Raw genomic sequence first — 20275 nt, forward strand, 5'->3', positions numbered from 1 at the left:
AGATTTGGATAGAAAAACACTCTAAAGATTCCAAAACTGTTAAAATAATGTCTGAGTACAACAGAACTGATATGGCAGGTGAAAACCCGAGGAAAATCCTACCAGGAAGAACTATTATTATGAAAGGCTGTTTTTCCATTGAAAGCCTATCCACCATACAAAGACTTTGGACCGAGTTCACAAGCTCTGTGCCTTCCTCTACATGTGACCAGTCTTTAGGCATTGTTTCAGGCTTTTACTCTGAAAAATGATGGATACACCCCTTTCAATCAGTGACCAGTGGAAATTTCAGCCATGCGCCCTGATCGTGAACTCGCCTTTCTTGTTTCTCCTTTCCCATTGACAAAGCTTCTGTCTGGTTGAAATATTGATTATTTATGACAAAAAACACCAGAGGGTTGATTTTAAACATCGTTTGCAATGTTTACTAACTTTTATTGTACTTTTTTTTTTTTTACTTTTCATCCTGGAATTAGTGCACCTTCTGCATTCAGATTACTGGACAAAACGCACGAACAAAAAACAGGTTTTTGCTCATAAAGAGGGTCATTATCGAACAAAACAAACATTTGTCTAACATGGAGACCTGGGAGTGCCACCAGATGACGATCAAAGGTAAGTGATTAATTTGAATGCTAATTCTGACTTTTGTGACACTCCTTGGCTGGAAAATGGCTGTATGCGTTTCTGTGGCTAGCTAACAATCGCAAAGTGTGCTTTCGCCGTAAAGCGTTTTTGAAATCTGACACAGCGGTTGCATTACGGAGAAGTTTATCTATATTCCCATGAATAACACTTGTATAGTTTATCAATGTTTTATGTGGCTCTCTGCACTATCACCGGATGTTAGAGACAATGCATTTCTGGCCACAAAGCGCCAATGTAAACTGAGATTTTTGGATATATACACTGCTCAAAAAAATAAAGGGAACACTTAAACAACACAATGTAACTCCAAGTCAATCACACTTCTGTGAAATCAAACTCTCCACTTAGGAAGCAACACTGATTGACGATACATTTCACCTCCAGCAGGCCACAAATGTGCATGTCTCCTCAAACGGTCAGAAAACAGACTCCATGAGGGTGGTATGAGGGCCCGACGTCCACAGGTGGGGGTTGTGCTTACAGCCCAACACCGTGCAGGACGTTTGGCATTTGCCAGAGAACACCAAGACTGGCAAATTCGCCACTGGCGCCCTGTGCTCTTCACAGATGAAACAGGTTCACACTGAGCACATGAACACATGTGACAGACGTGACAGAGTCTGGAGACGCCGTGGAGAACGTTCTGCTGCCTGCAACATCCTCCAGCATGACCGGTTTGGCGGTGGGTCAGTCATGGTGTGGGGTGGCATTTCTTTGTGGGGCCGCACAGCCCTCCACGTGCTCCCCAGAGGTAGCCTGACTGCAATTAGGTACCGAGATGAGATCCTCAGAGACAATATGCTGACACATGCACATTTGTGGCCTGCTGGAGGTCATTTTGCAGGGCTCTGGCAGTGCCCCTCCTTGCACAAAGGCGGAGGTAGCGGTCCTGCTGCTGGGTTGTTGCCCTCCTACGGCCTCCTCCACGTCTCCTGATGTACTGGCCTGTCTCCTGGTAGCGCCTCCATGCTCTGGACACTACGCTGACAGACACAGCAAACCTTCTTGCCACAGCTCGCAATGATGTGCCATCCTGCATGAGCTGCACTACCTGAGCCACTTGTGTGGTTGTAGACTCCGTCTCATGCTACCACGAGTGAGAGCACCGCCAGCATTCAAAAGTGACCAAAACATCAGCCAGGAAGCATAGGAACTGAGAAGTGATCTGTGGTCACCACCTGCAGAATCACTCCTTTATTGGGGGTGTCTTGCTAATTGCCTATAATTTCCACCTTTTGTCTATTCCATTTGCACAACAGCATGTGAAATGTATTGTCAATCAGTGTTGCTTCCTAAGTGGACAGTTTCACAGAAGTGTGATTGACTTGGAGTTACATTGTGTTGTTTAAGTGTTCCCTTTATTTTTTTGAGCAGTGTATATAAACTTTACCGAACAAAACATTAATGTATTGTGTAACATGAAGTCCTATGAGTGTCATCTGATGAAGATAAAAGATTAATGACAAATTTTCTATATTTCTGCTTTTTGTGACTCCTCTCTTTGGCTGGAAAAATGGCTGTTTTTCTGTGACTTGGCTCTGACCTAACATAATTGTTTGGTGTGCTTTCGTCGTAAAGCCTTTTTTAAATCGGACACTGTGGCTGGATTTACAACAAGTGTATCTTTAAAATGGTGTAAAAATACTTGTATGTTTGAGGAATTTTAATTATTGGATTTCTGTTTAGAATTTGGCAATATTTTTCCTGAAGTCTTGGCTGATTTCTTTTGATTTTCCCATAATGTCAAGCAAAGAGGCAATGAGTTTGAAGGTAGGCCTTGAAATACATCCACAGGTACACCAATTGACTCAAATGATGTCAATTAGCCTATCAGAAGTTTCTAAAGCCATGACAATTTTCTGGAATTTTCCAAGCTGTTTAACAAGAAATTTGTGGAGTGGTTGAATAACAAGTTTAATGACTCCAATCTAAGTGTATGTAAACTTCCGACATCCACTGTACATGCTCCCCCCGTGCATTGTTTGTCAGGGCTTACATTAGGAAAATGTGCCGCCGGACATTTGACATGCAACATTTAAGAAATCTGCCGGACCCATATGCATTGGTGTTATGGGTCCGTAACCTGATTAGGACATTTGACATTAGGACATTAGTGTAAACCCACCCACAGTGCTCAGAATGACAGAAACCACATTTAGAATATGGTAATTCATATTAACATGGAAGTCTAGGATGCGACGATGTGAGGTCCGTCTTACAGAATTCTGTTGCGCACTTTGAAGATGTTAGAATAACTGTCCACATTTACTCTTCTACAGCCAACAAGACAGTAAACGAACAGGAAAATCAATAGCCTGTCAATCTACTTTCCCCCATAGTAGAAAAGATCGCAAATTCATTCAACAAGGAGGCCTAGGACACATTAAAATAAACGTTAAAAAGTTGTAATTAGTATGATGCAACATCAGAATGTTCAGCTTAAAATGTTGATAACTTATTTCTTCACATTATAAGCACAGCAACGCAGTAAACGACGTGCAAATGTTCCATCCATAATACAATTAGTGGGAAACGCTGTTGTCAAAAGCTCTCATGCGATCTGACAGATTTTTTTGTTCAAAGGCTCTGTATGCTATACGTGTGTTATAAAGATACATAACGAATATAGTGTAGCCTACACACTTGGCAATTAAATTCTAGAAAATTATGCAAAATAACCTATAGACCTATAAGCATGACCAGTCAAAAGTATTTCCATCGACTGGTATTTTCAATTAATAGGCTAAAAAGCATTAGTTCGCAATGGAATGTTTCCTTCTCCCAGGCAATTCACATGTGAAAATGTTTATGTTGACTTTTCCAAAAAATGTATAGGCAAAAAGCCATTATTAATCAGCTAACAGATACCCTGGTATGTGTGTGTCTGGAAGTTGAACACAGCCTAATAGGGACTCCCAGGTCTCCCACAGGTTATTAAGACTGATGAGGATGTCAGGCTGTGGCATGTTAATCCTTTCTGTGTTCCTGACAGCATGGAGTGGTAGTCTGTCTCCCAAATGGCACCCTATACCATTTCAGCTGAGCCAGACATCTCCAGCCCCTACCAACATGTCCGACCGAGACCCGCTCTGCCAGAACCAAACCAGCTCAATCCTGTGGTTTATTGGACGTTAGCAGACAACATTCAATCTAAGCCAAAAGAGAAATGAGTTTCACATTATTTCACACTTGTCAAATATATGTTTTTTTCCTGCTACTGAAGAATGCTCTTAGTTGAAACACACAGTACAACATTCACTCGTGTTCGGCGTGGATTGTGCGCTTAGTGTAAGTATTGTGCGGGTGCATAAACCCACACAATACGCTATTTCCTCAGTCACATCAACTGCTGGAAAACAAATGCAGAACCCACCCGCAGACCATTTAAAAACCCTTTTTATTTTAATATTTGTATTTATTACACACACACTTCACAAGCCATTTTAATATTTTATTTCTTAAGACCACAAACGCTGACATTCTTAACACCAAAGTTCAAGACATAATACATCTATAAACTTTGTGTCGTGGTGATATACACCACAACAAAAGTATGTGGACACCTGCTCATTGCGAAATCATTGGCATTAATATGGAGTTGGTCTCCCCTTTGCTGCTATAAAAGCATCCACTCTTCTAGGAAGGCTTTCCACTAGATGTTGGAACATTGCTGTGGGGACTTGCTTCCATTCAGCCACAAGAGCATTAACTTATGGCTGCAGGGGCCATATTGAGTAGCTTGGATGAAAGCTGCCCAGAGGTGCCCATAGTAAACTGCCTGCTCCTCAGTCCCAGTTGCTAATATATGCATATTATTATTCATATTGGATAGAAAACACTCTGAAGTTTCTAAAACTGTTTGAATGACGTCTGGGAGTATAACAGAACTCATATGGCAGGCAAAATCCTGAAGTGTGAATTCTGAGGTTGGTCGATTTTTAACCAAGACCCTATTGAATACACAGTGGGATATGGATGAGTTTGCACTTCCTACGTCTTCCACTAGATGTCAGTCTGTAGAACCTTGGCTGATGCCGCTACTGTGAAGTGGGGCCAAAGGAGACAGGAATTAGTCAGGTCTACCTTGACCTGACCATGCGCGTTCACATGAGGGAGCTCTGTTCCATCGCACATCTGAAGTCAATGTAATTCTCCGGTTGGAACGTTACTGAAGATTTGTAAAAAACATTCTAAAGATTGATTCAATATATCGTTTGACATGTTTCTACGGACTGTAACGGAACTTTTTGGACTTTTCGTCCGTACTTTCCGCTGGACTTGCACGCGCATCGTGAGTTTAGATTGTGTACTGAACACGCGAACAACGAGGAATGGACATAAATGGACTTTATGGAACAAATCAAACATTGTGGAACTGGGATTCCTGGGAGTGCATTCTGATGAATATCAAAGGTAAGTGAATATTTATAATGCTATTTCTGATTTATGTTGACTCCAACATGGCGGATTGGCTTGATTTGTCATCTGAGCGCAGTACTCAGATTATTGCATGGTGTGCTGTGTTTTTTTTTTTTTTATCTGACACAGCGGTTGCATTAAAGAGAAGTGTATCTAAAATTCCATGCATAACAGTTATATCTTTTATCAATGTTTAATATGAATATTTCTGTAAATTGAGGTGGCCCTCTGCAAAATCACCGGATGTTTTGGAACTACTGAACATAACGCGCCAATGTAAACTCAGATTTTTGGATATAAATATGCACTTTACCGAACAAAACATACATGTATTGTGTAACATGAAGTCCTATGAGTGTCATCTGATGAAGATCAAAGGTTTGTGATTAATTTGATCAATATTTCTGCTTTTTGTGAGTCCTCTCTTTGGTTGGAAAATCGCTGTATGCTTTCTATGACTAGTTGCTGACCTAACATGATATGTTCTGCTTTCGCCGAAAAGCTCTTTTGAAAATCGGACACTGATTGGATTAACACGAATTTTATCTATAAAATGGTGTCTAATACTTGTATGTTTGAGAAATTTGAATTATGACATTTCAGTTGATTGAATATGGTGCCCTGCAATTTCATTGGCTGTTGGCCAACCAGTCCTAGACATGTTAAATCTACTTGAAAATCTATGGCAAGACTTGAAAATTGCTGTCTAGCAATGATCAACAACCAACTTGAAAAACTTGAAGAATAATGTGCAAAAATTTTACAATCCATGTGTGCAAAGCTATTAGAGACGAACATATTTCATATTCAATACATTTGCTGAAATAAATGCTGTCACATTGTCATTATGGGGTACTGTGTAGAGGTGGGTGAGAAAAAAACATTTAATACATTTTTAATTCAAGCTGTAACATAAAATGTGGAATAAGTCAAGTGGTACGGATACTTTCAAGGCACTGTAGCTATTGGATTTCCTTCACTGATTCTCCCTCGGCCCGATGAAGCACCCGCCTCCCCCTTGCTTTGCTAGCTAACTCTTAAGTCTCTGCTCTCTTTGATTTTGATCTGCGGTTATGTTTTAGTTGTGTAAGTGTTCTAGCTAGTCTCCAGTTGTTAGGCTTTGGCTTGCCGACCATAACCGTGGTGGTTGGCTAGGCTGGCTCGGCTAATAGATAGTAGGCTAAATAGCTAACATTAGCTGGCTTTCTAAGACAACTGGTAAGAATGCGTTATATATTTCCAGAACTTTGGTTTACTTTAATGTAGCTTAGCAGGCCAGCAACCTCTAGCAGGCCAGCATCCAAGTTGATTTAACAGAAAAATGCATTGCATATTTGCTTTTAAGTTAGCTGAAATGTACCGTCGTGGCCAAAAGTCGAGAGAATGACACAAATACTAATTTTCAAAGTCTGCTTCCTCAGTTTGTATGATGGCAATTTGCTATTAAGAGTGATCAGATGAATTGCCACTAATTGCAAAGTCCCTCTTTGCCATGCAAATGAACTGAATCCCCAAAAAAACATTTCCACTGCATTTCAGCCCTGCCACAAAAGGACCAGATGACATGTCAGTGATTCTCTCGTTATCACAGGTGTGAGTGTTGAAGAGGACAAGGCTGGAGAGCACTCTGTCATGCTGATTGAGTCCAAATAACAGACTGGAAGCTTCAAAAGGAGGGTGGTGCTTGGAACCATTGTTCTTCCTCTGTCAACCATGGTTACCTGCAAGGAAACATGTGCCATCATCATTGCTTTGCACAAAAAGGGCTTCACATGCAAGGATATTGCTGCCAGTAAAATTGCACCTAAATCAACCGTTTATCGGATCATCAAGAACTTTAAGGAAAGCGGTTCAATTGTTGTGAAGAAGGCTTCAGGGCGCCCAAGAAGGTCCTGGCGCTTGCTAGACTGTCTCCTAAAGTTGATTCAGCTGCGGGATCGGGGCACCACCAGTACAGAGCTTGCTCAGGAATGGCAGCAGGCCATCTGCACGCAAAGTGAGGCGAAGACATTTGGAGGATGGGCCTGGTGTCAAGAAGGGCAGCAAAGAAGCCACTTCTCTCCAGGAAAAACATCAGGGACAGACTAATATTCTGCAAAAGGTACAGGGATTGGACTTCTAAGGATTGGGGTAAAGTAGTTTTCTCTGAGTCCCCTTTCTGATAGTTTGGGGCATCCGGACAAAAGCTTGTCAGGAGAAGGTGACCGCTACAATCAGTCCTGTGTCATGCCAACAGTAAAACATCCTGAGACCATTCATGTGTGGGGTTGCTGCTCAGCCAAGAGAGTGGGCTCACTCACAATTTTGCCTAAGAACACAGCACAGCCATGAATAAAGAATGGTACCAACACATCCTCCGAGAGCAACTTCTCCCAACCATCCAGGAACAGTTTGGTGACGAACAATGCCTTTTCCAGCATGATGGAGCACCTTCCCATAAGGCAAAAGTGATAACTAAGTGGCTCGGGGAACAAAACATAGATATTTTGGGTCCATGGCCCAGGAAACTCCGCAGACCTTAATCCTGTCTTCAAATATATTGATTATTACCGTAAAAAAATACCTAAAGTTCTATTACAAAAGTAGTTTGAAATTTTTGGGCAGTTTACAGGTAACCTTTGAGATATTTTGTAGTCACGTTTGAGCAAGTTGGAACCGGTGTTTTTCTGGATCAAATGCGCCAAATAAATGGACATTTTGGATATATATACACGTAATTAATCGAACAAATGGACCATTTGTGATGTTTACGGGACATATTATTTCTGCGTTTTGTGTTGCGCCTGCAGGGTTGAAATATGCTTATCTCTTTGTTTACAACGGTGCAAACTCAGATAATAGCATAGTTTGCTTTCGCCGAAAAGCCTTTGAATTCTGACATGTTGGTTGGATTCACAACCAGTGTAGCTTTAATTTGGTATCTTTCATGTGTGATTTAATGAAAGTTAGATTTTTATAGTAATTAATCTGAATTTGGCGCTCTGCAATTTCTCTGGCTTTTTGCCAAGTGAGCCAGTAGCGTCCCGCCTAAACTCAGATTTTTGCATATAAATATGAACTTTACCGAACAAAACATACATGTATTGTGTAACATGAACTACGATGAAGTACGATGTAACAGAACAACGATGAAGATCATCAAAGGTTAGTGATTCATTTTATATCTATTTCTGCTTTTTGTTACTCCTCTCTTTGGCTGTGTTTTTCTGTGGCTATGTACTGACCTAAAAATCGTTTGGTGTGCTTTCACCGTAAATCCTTTTTGAAATCAGACATGTTGGCTGGATTCACAACAAGTGTAGCTTTAAATTGGTGTCTTTCATGTGTGATTTCATGAAAGTTTGAAATTTATAGTAATATATTTGAATTTGGCGCTCTGCATTTACTGGCTTTTGGCCAAGTGGGACGTTAGCGTCCCAAATATCCTAGAGAAGTTAACCTCTTGACGCTAACGGTCCGATTTTTTATTTATTATTATTTTTTTTAAATAACGTTCCCAAGGTAAACAGACGATTTTCTCAGGTCCAGATCGTAGAATATGCATATAATTTATAGATTAGGATAGAAAACACTCCAAAGTTTCCAAAACTGTCAAAATATTGTCTGTGAGTATAACAAAACTGATTCTGCAGGTGTTTTGGTATTTTTTTATAATATTTTTGAATCTGATACGTTTGGGAATTTTCTTCTGGCTTTCAGGACCGGAATGAGGCTATAGTTCTGAACATAACGCGCAACCCAAATGGCTTTTTTTGTTATAAAAGTAATATTTATCTAACAAAAATAACATTTGTGTAAGTGGGAGTCTCGTGAGTGCAAACATTCGAAGATTATCAAAGGTAAACGATTAATTGTATTGCTTTTCTGACTTTCGTGACCATGCTAATTTGGGGCTAGCTGTTCCAGCATTGATTGATACACTCACAAAAGCTTGGATTTCTTTCTCTGTACAGCATATTTTCAAAATCTGACACGATAGGTGGATTAACTTCTACTTCATCACAATCCCGGATCCGGGAGCACCCCCATCAGTAAAAAAGCTGACTAGCATAGCCTAGCGTCACAAGTAAATACTAGCATCTAAATATCATTAAATCACAAGTCCAAGACACCAGATGAAAGATGCACATCTTGTGAATCCAGCCATCATTTCTGATTTTTAAAATGTTTTACAGGTAAGACACAATATGTACATTGCAGCCGCCATCACAACTCTCACCAAAGCAACTAGAATAACTACAGAGACCAACGTGAATTACCTAAATACTCATCATAAAACATTTCTGAAAAATACACAGCGTACAGCAAATGAAAGACAAAGATCTTGTGAATCCAGACAATATTTCAGATTTTTTAAGTGTTTTACAGCGAAAACACAATATAGCATTATATTAGCTTACTACAATAGCCAACCACACAACAGCATTGAATCAAGCCAACAATAAACGAATAAACCAGCAAAAGATATTAATTTTTTCACTACCCTTCTCAAACTTCTTCAGATGACAGTCCTATAACATCATATTACACAATACATATAAAGTTTGTTCGAAAATGTGCATATTAAGCGGCACAAATCGTGGTTATACAATGAGAATAGTAGCCAAGCTGCCAACAAAATGTCGAGAGAAATCTTGGGAGAGGCACCTAATCTAATCAGTAACTAATCATAAACTTGACTAAAAAATACAGGTTGGACAGCAAATTAAAGATACATTAGTTCTCAATGCAACCGCTGTGTTAGATTTTTTAAATTAACGGTACTACGACATACAGCGTGCGTTAAAGCGAGACCGCACCGAAATTAATGGCGGAATAGGAGTTTTACATTTTTCAACAGAACAACGAATTAACATCATAAATAGTTCTTACTTTTTGATGCGCTTTCATCAGAATCTTGGGCAAGTTGTCCTTTGTCCAAAAGAATCGTTCCTCGGTTGTAGATTGTCGCCTTCAACTTTGGAATTAGCAGTAAACATTAGCCATGTGGCCCAGACGTGCCCAACTCACTATAACACAGCACAAATAAATATCCGAAAATCACAATATACTGATAAACTGATATAACTCGGTTTCAATATAACAACATTATGATGTCTTTAACACCTATATCTAATAAAATCAGAGCCGGATATATCTAAGGCCTATAACGGGAGCTTCCCAGAACGCCATCCTGAGGTCTGTCTTGCGTCATGGCGAATGATGAAGAGTGCACCCCACGTTCCCAGACCCTTTATATGGCCTCAGATCTGCCTAGCAACTCCATTCCAATTCTCACTATTTGCTGACATCTAGGGGAAGGCGTATGCAGTGCATCTCGACCAATAGTAGACATGCAAATTAATAAACTGACCCCAGAACAGCCTGCCTGATTTCAGATTTCTCACTTCCTCACAGGAAGTTTGCTCCAACTTGAGTTCTGTTCTACTCACAGATATAATTCAAACGGTTTAATAGAGAGTGTTTTCTATCCAATAGTAATAATAATATGCATATTGTACAAGCAAGAATTGAGTACGAGGCAGTTTAATTTGGGAACGACATTTTTACAAAGTGAAAACAGCACCCCCTATTGATAAAAGGTTTTAACAACAAGCTAAGCTGTGTTTTGGTATATTTCACTTGTGATTGCATGATTATAAATATTTGTAGAGATATTTTGCGCCCTGCAATTCAGCGGTTGTTTAGGAAAATTATCCCGTAAAAGGGATCCGTAGCGCAGAGAAGTTAAAGCCACAGTCAACTTAGTGGATGTAAACCTCTGACCCACTGGAATTGTGATAGATTATTTCACTCAATCACTGTGTCTAAACAATTGTTGTAAAAATTACTTGTGTCATGCGCAAAGTAGATGCCCTAACCGACTTGCCAAAACTATAGTTTGTTAACAAGAAATGTGTGGAGTGGTTGAAAAATGAGTTAATGACTCCAACCTAAGTGTATGTAAATTTCCGGCTTCAACTGTATCTTCATTGCAAAGGGTTTATGAAAACGTAGGACACTAAAGGCCTTTCTACTGACTCTGAAAAACACCAAAACAAAGATGCCCAGGGTCCCTGCTCATCTGCGTGAACGTGCCTTAGGCATGCTGCAAGGAGGCATGAAGACTGCAGATGTTGCCAGGGCAATAAATTGCGATGTCCATACTGTGAGATGCCTAAAACAGAGCTACAGGGAGACAACACCTGCACAGGATCGGTACATTCGAACATCGCACCTGTAGGACAGGTACAGGATGGCAACAACAACTGCCCGAGTTACACCAGGAACGCACAATCACTCCATCACTGCTCAGACTGTCCGCAATAGGCTGAAAGAGGCTGGACTGAGGGCTTGTATACCTGTTGAAGTTAAGCCTGAGGACAAAAGACTTTCCTCTAAAGATATGACAGCTTGGAATGGCTCTAGAATCAGCTACCATCCCCAGCAGTTTTCCATGTAAATTGTCAATGCCAGGAGGTTTATCATTATTGATCGATAAAAAAAATCCACCTCTCCCATACTAACTTTCAATGCATTTCTTACATTATGATTTTCTATGCTCGAGTACGATGGCTCAATTTGTTGGCATGTCCTGCCTCAGTTCGCCCACGTTGCCAATGATGTAATCATTAAAATAATTGCCAACGTCAAATAGTTGTGATGAATAAGGCATCTGATTCAATGAAAGATGGAGTTGAATGTCTTTCTGCCTATAATTCCATTTAAAGTACTCCAACATTATTTTCCATAATTCTTTATATCATTGATCTTGGCTTCATAATAGCTTCTTCTTATTGTTGAGTTTAGTCACAATTTCTCAATTTGCAGTCAGTAAGCCAGTCAGATGTGCAGCCAGCCTTATTAGCCACTCCTTTTGACCCATCTCTTTAAACCATATAGTTTCTCCATTCCTCATCAGTCCATGGAGCCTTAACAGTTCTAACAGTCAGTTTCTTAACAGGTGCATGTTTATCAATAATTAGAAGCAATTTTAAATGAATCAAGTGCAGCGTCTGGATGCTCCTTAATAATCACATCAGACCAACAAATATTTGTATCATCATCCACATAAGAGTCACAGCAAAATATTTTATATGATCTCATACACCATTTAAGGCCCAGCTTTTGGAACATTGACTTACACCATGAAGAGAATGATACGGATAACCATAATTAAGCATTTCTGTGTAGTACAGATTAGGGACCCTTCTGGTTACCGTAATTCCGGAACCGGATGTAAACACACTTCACCTACTGTAGTTCAATAACCAAAACAAAAAAAAAATCTAACTTTAGGTGTCATGTTCTGCAGAGATTATGAAACATAATTAGGGGCATATATTTAAGCGTTTTAGGAATACATGGTCGCATAAAAAACTATTTTTACTGTAATTGTTTGCATCTGCACAGCTCTTCAAATTAAAATGTGCCATTGTGAAATAAATGGGTTTTGTTTGGCATGCATTTTAAAGTAAAAAAATCTGAGTCAAAGCGTAATTCTGTTAGATGAAGGGCAATTCCTCTACTTCACATGTGAAGCACCTCCCTGACATGAGATGGGGGCAAGGGCCCTATACAAAATACAAACAAAAACAATTGCACATTTCTTATCCAAGTGACCCATGATGCTACATACTCTATATACCATCGCTGACCATGAATCGTCCCCTCTTACCTCTATGCTGGTGCTAAGGCTTGGCAGAGTGTCTGAGGTCACCGTTGTGCTTTGGAGGCTAGAGAAATCCCACAGGTTGACCGGGGGCATGGGCTCTGACGTCTTCGGGGACTCCACACATTTCTGATTATCCAATAAGGTCACTTCGTAAAATTCCTGGATATCTGCAGCAAGACAGGAGAGACAGTTTAGTTACATTTATTTAGTTTGCTTATTTGGACAGAAAAAAAGAGCATTCAAAACAAAGTTGTTTTTAAACATATAGCAAGAAAAGGACAAATGTGTGATGTGTTTATGCTGGCATTCATTACTCCCTGTTAGTCTGTGTAGTACTCTATTACTTTCCTCTGGTGTTATTCTGCATCACATCAACTTTTTGGCTCATTACAACTCACAACAGCCATGTCTTCAGTAATATGGCAACTCAACGAGAGAGAGACCAAGTGCTACCAAATACACCCAACTAGAGAACTAATACTTCTCATTATACTGGTGTAATAAACTGATAACTGAATTTAATTATTGGGAAGCAGGATCTGAGTTGGCTGGGGTCAGCAGTCAGTTTAAAATTATGATCTCCAGGAACATCCGCAAGGAATCCTGCCATAGCTGTAGACATATTCAGACTGACATTCTGAGGAAAGGAACTGACATGATTACCCGTCCTAAACCGGAGTTGATTACCAGTGTTGTTGTATGTTATAAATAGTTATGTAAACTGGAATGAACCACCCAAGATAGACACGGTAGCTGCAGTGAGCTTGGAAGGGGATGAGGGGCTGTAAAGGGGAGGAGGGGCTGTAAAGGACATGCACAGCTGTTACAACTTTTATCAGGTTACACTCGAGCGTGGCACAGAGGTCAGTTTCTTATTCTTGTCTCAGCAACAACTGGACTTGGCAAGAGAGACTACCCTGTGTAAAATGCTCTGTGTGCCTTCAATGACAAACATTTAGGAAGCGTTAAACAAATCTCATGTAGGGCTGCAAGGCACTACAGAGGGTAGTGCATACGGCCCAGTACATCACTAGGAACAAAGCTGCCTGCCATCCCGGACCTCTATACCAGGCGGTGTCAGAGCATTACCAGGAGGGCCAAGTCTAGGTCCAAGAGGCTTCTAAACAACTTCTACTCACAAGCCATAAGACTACTGAACATCTAATCAAATGGCTACCCAGATTAATTGCATTGCCCCCACCCACCCTTTTACACTGCTGCTACTCTGTTATTATCTATGCATAAGTCACTTTAATAACTCTACCCACATGTATATATTACCTCGACTAACCAGGGCCCCCGCACATTGACTCTGTACCGGTACCCCTCTGTATATAGCCTCGCCATTGTTATTTTACTGCTGCGGTTTAATTATTTGTCCTTCATTTTTGGGGGGTATTTTTCTTAACTGCATTGTTGGCTGCAATCCCGGTAACGGGATGATATGACAACAGCCAGTGACAGTGCAGGGCACCAAATTCAAAACAACAGAAATTAGAAATTAAATTCTCATAATTAAAATTCCTCAGACATACATGTGTCTTATACCATTTTAAAGGTAATCTTGTTGTTAATCCCACCACAGTGTCCGATTTCAAATATGCTTTTCAGCGAAAGCACTACAAACGATTATGTTAGGTCACACCAAACCACAATAAGCACAGCCATTTTTTCAGCGAAAGATAGCAGTCACAAAAAGCACAAAGAGATAAAATGAATCACTAACCTTTGATGATCTTCATCAGATGACACTCATAGGACTTCATGTTACACAATACATGTATGTTTTGTTTGATAAAGTTCATATTTATATTTAAAAAATCTGAGTTTACATTGGCGCGTTAGATTCACTAGTTGCAAAAACATCAATTGATTTTGCATAGCCACATCGTTTCAACAGAAATACTCATCAAATGTAGATAATACAAATTATACACATGGAATTATTAGATATACCTCTCCTTAATGCAACCGCTGTGTCAGATTTTAAAAAACTTTACGGAAAAAGCCAAACATGCAATAATCTGAGACGGAGCTCAGAACAAGAGTCAAATTAGCCGCCATGTTGGAGTCAACAGAAACCAGAAATTACATGATAAATATTCCCTTACCTTTGATGATCATCAGAATGCACTCCCAGGAATCCCAGGTCCACAATAAATGCTTGATTTGTTCGATAATGTCCGTTATTTATGTCCAATTAGCTACTTTGGTTAGCGCGTTTGGTAAACAATTCCAAAGTCACAAAGCGCATTCACTAAAACGTGACGAAATGTCCAAAAGTTCCGTAACCGTCAGTAGAAACATGTCAAACGATGTACTGAATCAATCTTTAGAATGTTGTTAACATAAATCTTGAATAACGTTCCAACCGGAGAATTAAATTGACTTCAGAAGAGCGGTGGAACGGAAGTCCTCATGTGAACGCGCATGTGAAAGCATGGTCAGCTCGTGGCAGACCTGACTAATCCCTGTCTCCTTCGAGTCATCAGACAAAGTTCTATTGATATGTAGTGGAAGCAGTAGGAAGTGAAAACATCAATATCTCGCTGTAATTACAATGAGAGCTTGGTTGAAAATCTGCCACCTCAGAAAAAATTCAAACAGGAAGTGGAACTTCTCAGATTTTTGAGTTCTGTTATACTCACAGACATCATTCAAACAGTTTTAGAAACTTCAGAGTGTTTTCTATCCAATACGAATAATAATATGCATATATTAGCAACTGGGACTGAAGAGCAGGCAGTTTACTATGGGCCCCTCTCATCCAAGCTACTCATTGCCCCTGCAGCCATAAGAAGTTAACTGACATGCCTAGTTAAATAAAGATAAAATAAAGGTGTCATTTTTATTACCGATTTCTGATTGTTATGAAAACTTTAAATCGGCCCTAATTAATCGGCCAATCCGATTAATCGGTCGACCTCTACTCACAACGGCAGTCAAGCACCCAAGCTAACATTGGCTAGCTTGCTAGCTTCTTCCGGACACAAATGAGAGGGAGAATCTGATGTGTCACATGTGCTGAATACAACAGGTGTAGACCTTAAATGTGAAATGCCCTTAACTCTTAACTTCTTATGGCTGCAGGGGCAGTATTGAGTAGCTTGGATGAAAGGTGCCCAAAGTAAATGGCCTGCTCCTCAGTCCCAGTTACTAATAAATGCATATTATTATTAATATTGGATAGAAAACACTCTGAAGTTTCTAAAAACTTGTCTGGAAGTAGCTAGCAAGTTAGCTTGGGTGCTTGACTGCTGTTAGTGCTTTCAGATCAACCCTTAAAGAGATGGGTGGGGGGGCTAAAGCTTAAGAGAGTGTGAACGATGCTGAATGGGTGTAGACAAAGGAAGGCTCTCCAGTAGTATCAAAACATTCAAAGGCGCCTCCCGGGTAGCGCAGTGGTCTAGGGCACTGCTTCGCAGTGCTAACTGCGCCACCAGAGTCTCTGGGTTCGCGCCCAGGCTCTGTCGCAGCCGGCCGCGACCGGGAGGTCCGTGTGGCGACGCACAATTGGCATAGCGTCGTCCGGGATAGGGAGGGTTTGGCCGGTAGGGATATCCTTGTCTCATCGCGCTCCAGCGACTCCTGAGGCGGGCCGGGCGCAGTGCGCGCTAACCAAGGGGGCCAGGTACACGGTGTTTCCTCCGACACATTGGTGCGGCTGGCTTCCGGGTTGGAGGAGCCCTGTGTTAAGAAGCAGTGCGGCTTGGTTGGGTTGTGCTTCGGAGGACGCATGGCTTTCGACCTTCGTCTCTCCCGAGCCCGTACGGGAGTTGTAGCGATGAGACAAGATAGTAATTACTAGCGATTGAATACCACGAAAATTGGGGAGAAAATGGGATAATAATTTAACAAAAAAAATAATAATAATAATAACAAAAAAACATTCAACGGCCATTTCCTCAAAAGTGAGTTTACAAGCTCATCAACTTTCAAAGCAGAATTCCTTTCCCATTGTTCCTCAACTGTATGATATACAATTTTCTATCTCCGAGTCTACTTTAATCCAAAGTTTTTAAAAATGATTTCAAATGCTACTACATAAAACTGATTGCTACTGTTTACAGGCCTTCTGTGCCATATACAGCGTTCCTCACTGAGGTCCCTGAATTCCTATCGGACCTTGTAGTCATAGCAGATAATATTCAAGATTTTGGTGATTTTAATATTCACATGGAAAAGTCCACAGACCCACTCCAAAAGGCTTTCGGAGCCATCATCGACTCGGGTTTTGTCCAACATGTCTCTGGACTTACTCACTGTCACAGTCTGGACCTAGTTTTGTCCCATGGAATAAATGTTGTAGATGTTAATGTTTTTCCTCATAATCCTGGACTATCGGACCACCATTTTATTACGTTTGCAATCGCAATAAATAAATCTGCTCAGACCCCAAATTCTCAGACAACACAAAGATTCCGTGATGCACTTCCAGACTCCCTCTGCCTACCCAAGGACGTCAGAGGACAAAAATCAGTTGACCACCTGAGGAACTCAATTTAACCTTGCGCAATACCCTAGATGCAGTTGCACCCCTAAAAACATTTGTCATAAGAAACTAGCTCCCTGGTTTACAGAAAATACCCGAGCTCTGAAGCAAGTTTCCAGAAAATTGGAACAGAAATGGCGCCACACCAAACTGTAAGTCTTCCGACTAGCTTGGAAAGACAGTACCGTGTAGTATCGAAGAGCCCTCACTGCTGCTCGATCATCCTATTTTTCCAACTTAATTGAGGAAAATAAGAACAATCCAAAATTTATTTTTGATACTGTCGCAAAGCTAACTAAAAAGAAGCATTCCCCAAGTGAGGATGGCTTTCACTTCAGCAGTAATAAATTCATGAACTTCTTTGAGGAAAAGATCATGATCATTAGAAAGCAAATTACAGACTCCTCTTTAAATCTGCATATTCCTCTAAAGCTCAGCTGTCCTGAGTCTGCACAACTCTGCCAGGATCTAGGATCAAGAGAGACACTCAAGTGTTATAGTACTATATCTCTCAACACAATGATGAAAATAAGCATGGCCTCTAAACATTCAAGCTGCATACTGGACCCTATTCCAACTAAACTACTGAAAGAGCTGCTTCCTGTGCTTGGCCCTCCTATGTTGAACATATTCAACGTCTTTCAATCCACCGGATGTGTACCAAACTCACTAAAAGTAGCAGTAATAAAGCCTCTCTTGAAAAAGCCAAACCTTGACCCAGACAATATAAAAAAACAAAAGAAAAAGGCCTATATCGAATCTTACATTCCTCTCAAAAATGTTAGAAAAAGCTGTTGCGCAGCAACTCACTGCCTTCCTGAAGACAAACAATGTATACGAAATGCTTCAGTCTGGTTTAAGACCCAATCATAGCACTGAGACTGCATTTGTGAAGGTGGTAAATGACCTTTTAATGGCGTCAGACCGAGGCTCTGCATCTGTCCTCGTGCTCCTAGACCTTAGTGCTGCCTTTGATACCATTGATCAACACAAATTGGTCTACACGGACAAGTTCTGGCCTGGTTTAGATCTTATCTGTCGGAAAGAAATCAGTTTGTCTCTGAATGGTTTGTCCTCTGACAAATCAACTGTACATTTCGGTGTTCAAGGTTCCGTTTTAGGACCACTATTATTTTCACTATATATTGTACCTCTTGGGGATGTCATTCGAAAACATAATGTTAACTTTCACTGCTATGCGGATGACACACAGCTGTACATTTCAATGAAACATGGTGAAGCCCCAAAATCGCCCTCGCTAGAAGCCTGTGTTTCAGACATAAGGAAGTGGATGGCTGCAAACTTTCTACTTTTAAACTCGGACAAAACAGAGATGCTTGTTCTAGGTCCCAAGAAAGAAAGAGATCTTCTGTTGAATCTGACAATTAATCTTGAAGGTTGCAAATTCATCTCGAATAAAACTGAAGGGCCTCGTCATTACTCTGGACCCTGAACTCTCTTTTGACGAACATATCAAGACTGTTTCAAGGACAGCTTTTTTCCATCTACGTAACATTGCAAAAATCAGAAATTTTGTCCAACTTTGTCTAAAAATTAATCCATGCTTTTGTTACTTCTAGGTTAGACTACTGCAATGCTCTACTTTCCGGCTACGCAGATAAAGCACTAAATAAACCTCAGTTAGTGCTAAATACGGCTGCTAGAATCCTGACAACAACCAAAAAATTTGATCATATTACTCCAGTGCTAGCCTCTCTACACTGGCTTCCTGTTAAGGCAAGGGCTGATTTCAAGGTTTTACTGCTAACCTATAAAGCATTACATGGGCTTGCTCCTACCTATCTTTCCGATTTGGTCCTGCCGTACATACCTACACGTACGCTACGGTCACAAGACGCAGGCCTCCTAATTGTCCCTAGAATTTCTAAGCAAACAGCTGGAGGCAGGGCTTTCTCCTATAGATCTCCATTTTTATGGAATGGTCTGCCTACACATGTGAGGGACGCAGACTCGGTCTCAACTTTTAAGTCTTTACTGAAGACTCATCTCTTCAGTGGGTCATATGATTGAGTGTAGTCTGGCCCAGGAGTGTGAAGGTGAACGGAAAGGCTCTGGAGCAACGAACTGCCCTTGCTGTCTCTGCCTGGCCTGCCCTCTCTCCACTGGGATTCTCTGCCTCTAACCCTATTACAGGGGCTGAGTCACTGGCTTACTGGTGCCCTTTCATGCCGTCCCTAGGAAGGGTGAGTCACTGACGTGATGGGTTGGCGCCCCGGCCTTGGGTTGTGCCGTGGGGAGATCTTAGTGGGCTATACTTGGCCTTGTCTCAGGATGGTAAGTTGGTGGTTGAAGATATCCCTCTAGTGGTGTGGGGGCTGTGCTTTGGCAAAGTGAGTGGGGTTATATCCTTCCGATGATACCCCCGGACAGGGCCAAACAGAATGGGGCCACAGTGTCTCCTGACCCCTCCTGTCTCAGCCTCCAGTATTTATGCTGCAGTAGTTTGTGTCTTGGGGGGCTAGGGTCAGTCTGTTATATCTGGAGTACTTCTCCTGTCTTATCCGCTGTCTGGTGTGAATTTAAGTTTACTCTCTCTAATTCTCTCTCGTAGGACCTGAGCCCTAGGACCATGCCTCAGGACGACCTGGCATGATGACTCCTTGCTGTCCCCAGTCCACCTGGCCGTGCTGCTTCTCCAGTTTCAACTGTTCTGCCTGTGGCTATGGAATCCTGACCTGTTCACCGGACGTGCTACCTGTCCCAGATCTGCTGATTTCAACTCTCTAGAGACAGCAGGAGCGGTAGAGATACTCTTATTGATCGGCTATGAAAAGCCAACTGACATTTACTCCTGAGGTTCAGACTTGTTGCACCCTCGACAACTACTGTGAATATTATTATTTGACCATGCTGGTCATTTATGAACATTTGAACATCTTGGCCATGTTCTGTTATAATCTCCACCCGGTACAGCCAGAAGTGGACTGGCCACCCCTCATAGCCTGGTTCCTCTCTAGGTTTCTTCCTAGGTTTTGTTCTTTCATGGGAGTTTTTCCTAGCCACCGTGCATCTACACCTGCATTGCTTGTTTGGGGTTTTAG

At 41.1% G+C, this 20275-nt stretch overlaps 1 protein-coding gene across 17 annotated transcripts in view; it reads right to left on the bottom strand.

The window, feature by feature from the left end:
• Window positions 1–20275, bottom strand: part of LOC129814510 (discs large homolog 1-like protein) — a 254606-nt gene that overhangs the window by 217703 nt on the left and 16628 nt on the right. For all 17 annotated transcript variants that reach the window (XM_055867694.1, XM_055867691.1, XM_055867690.1 and 14 more), the window contains one exon: window positions 12725–12888. In XM_055867694.1, the coding sequence (XP_055723669.1) occupies window positions 12725–12888 (164 nt within the window). The remainder of the gene's footprint in view (window positions 1–12724; window positions 12889–20275) is intronic.

This window comes from Salvelinus fontinalis, chromosome 17, assembly GCF_029448725.1.
Source record: "Salvelinus fontinalis isolate EN_2023a chromosome 17, ASM2944872v1, whole genome shotgun sequence".
Lineage (NCBI taxonomy): Eukaryota > Metazoa > Chordata > Actinopteri > Salmoniformes > Salmonidae > Salvelinus > Salvelinus fontinalis.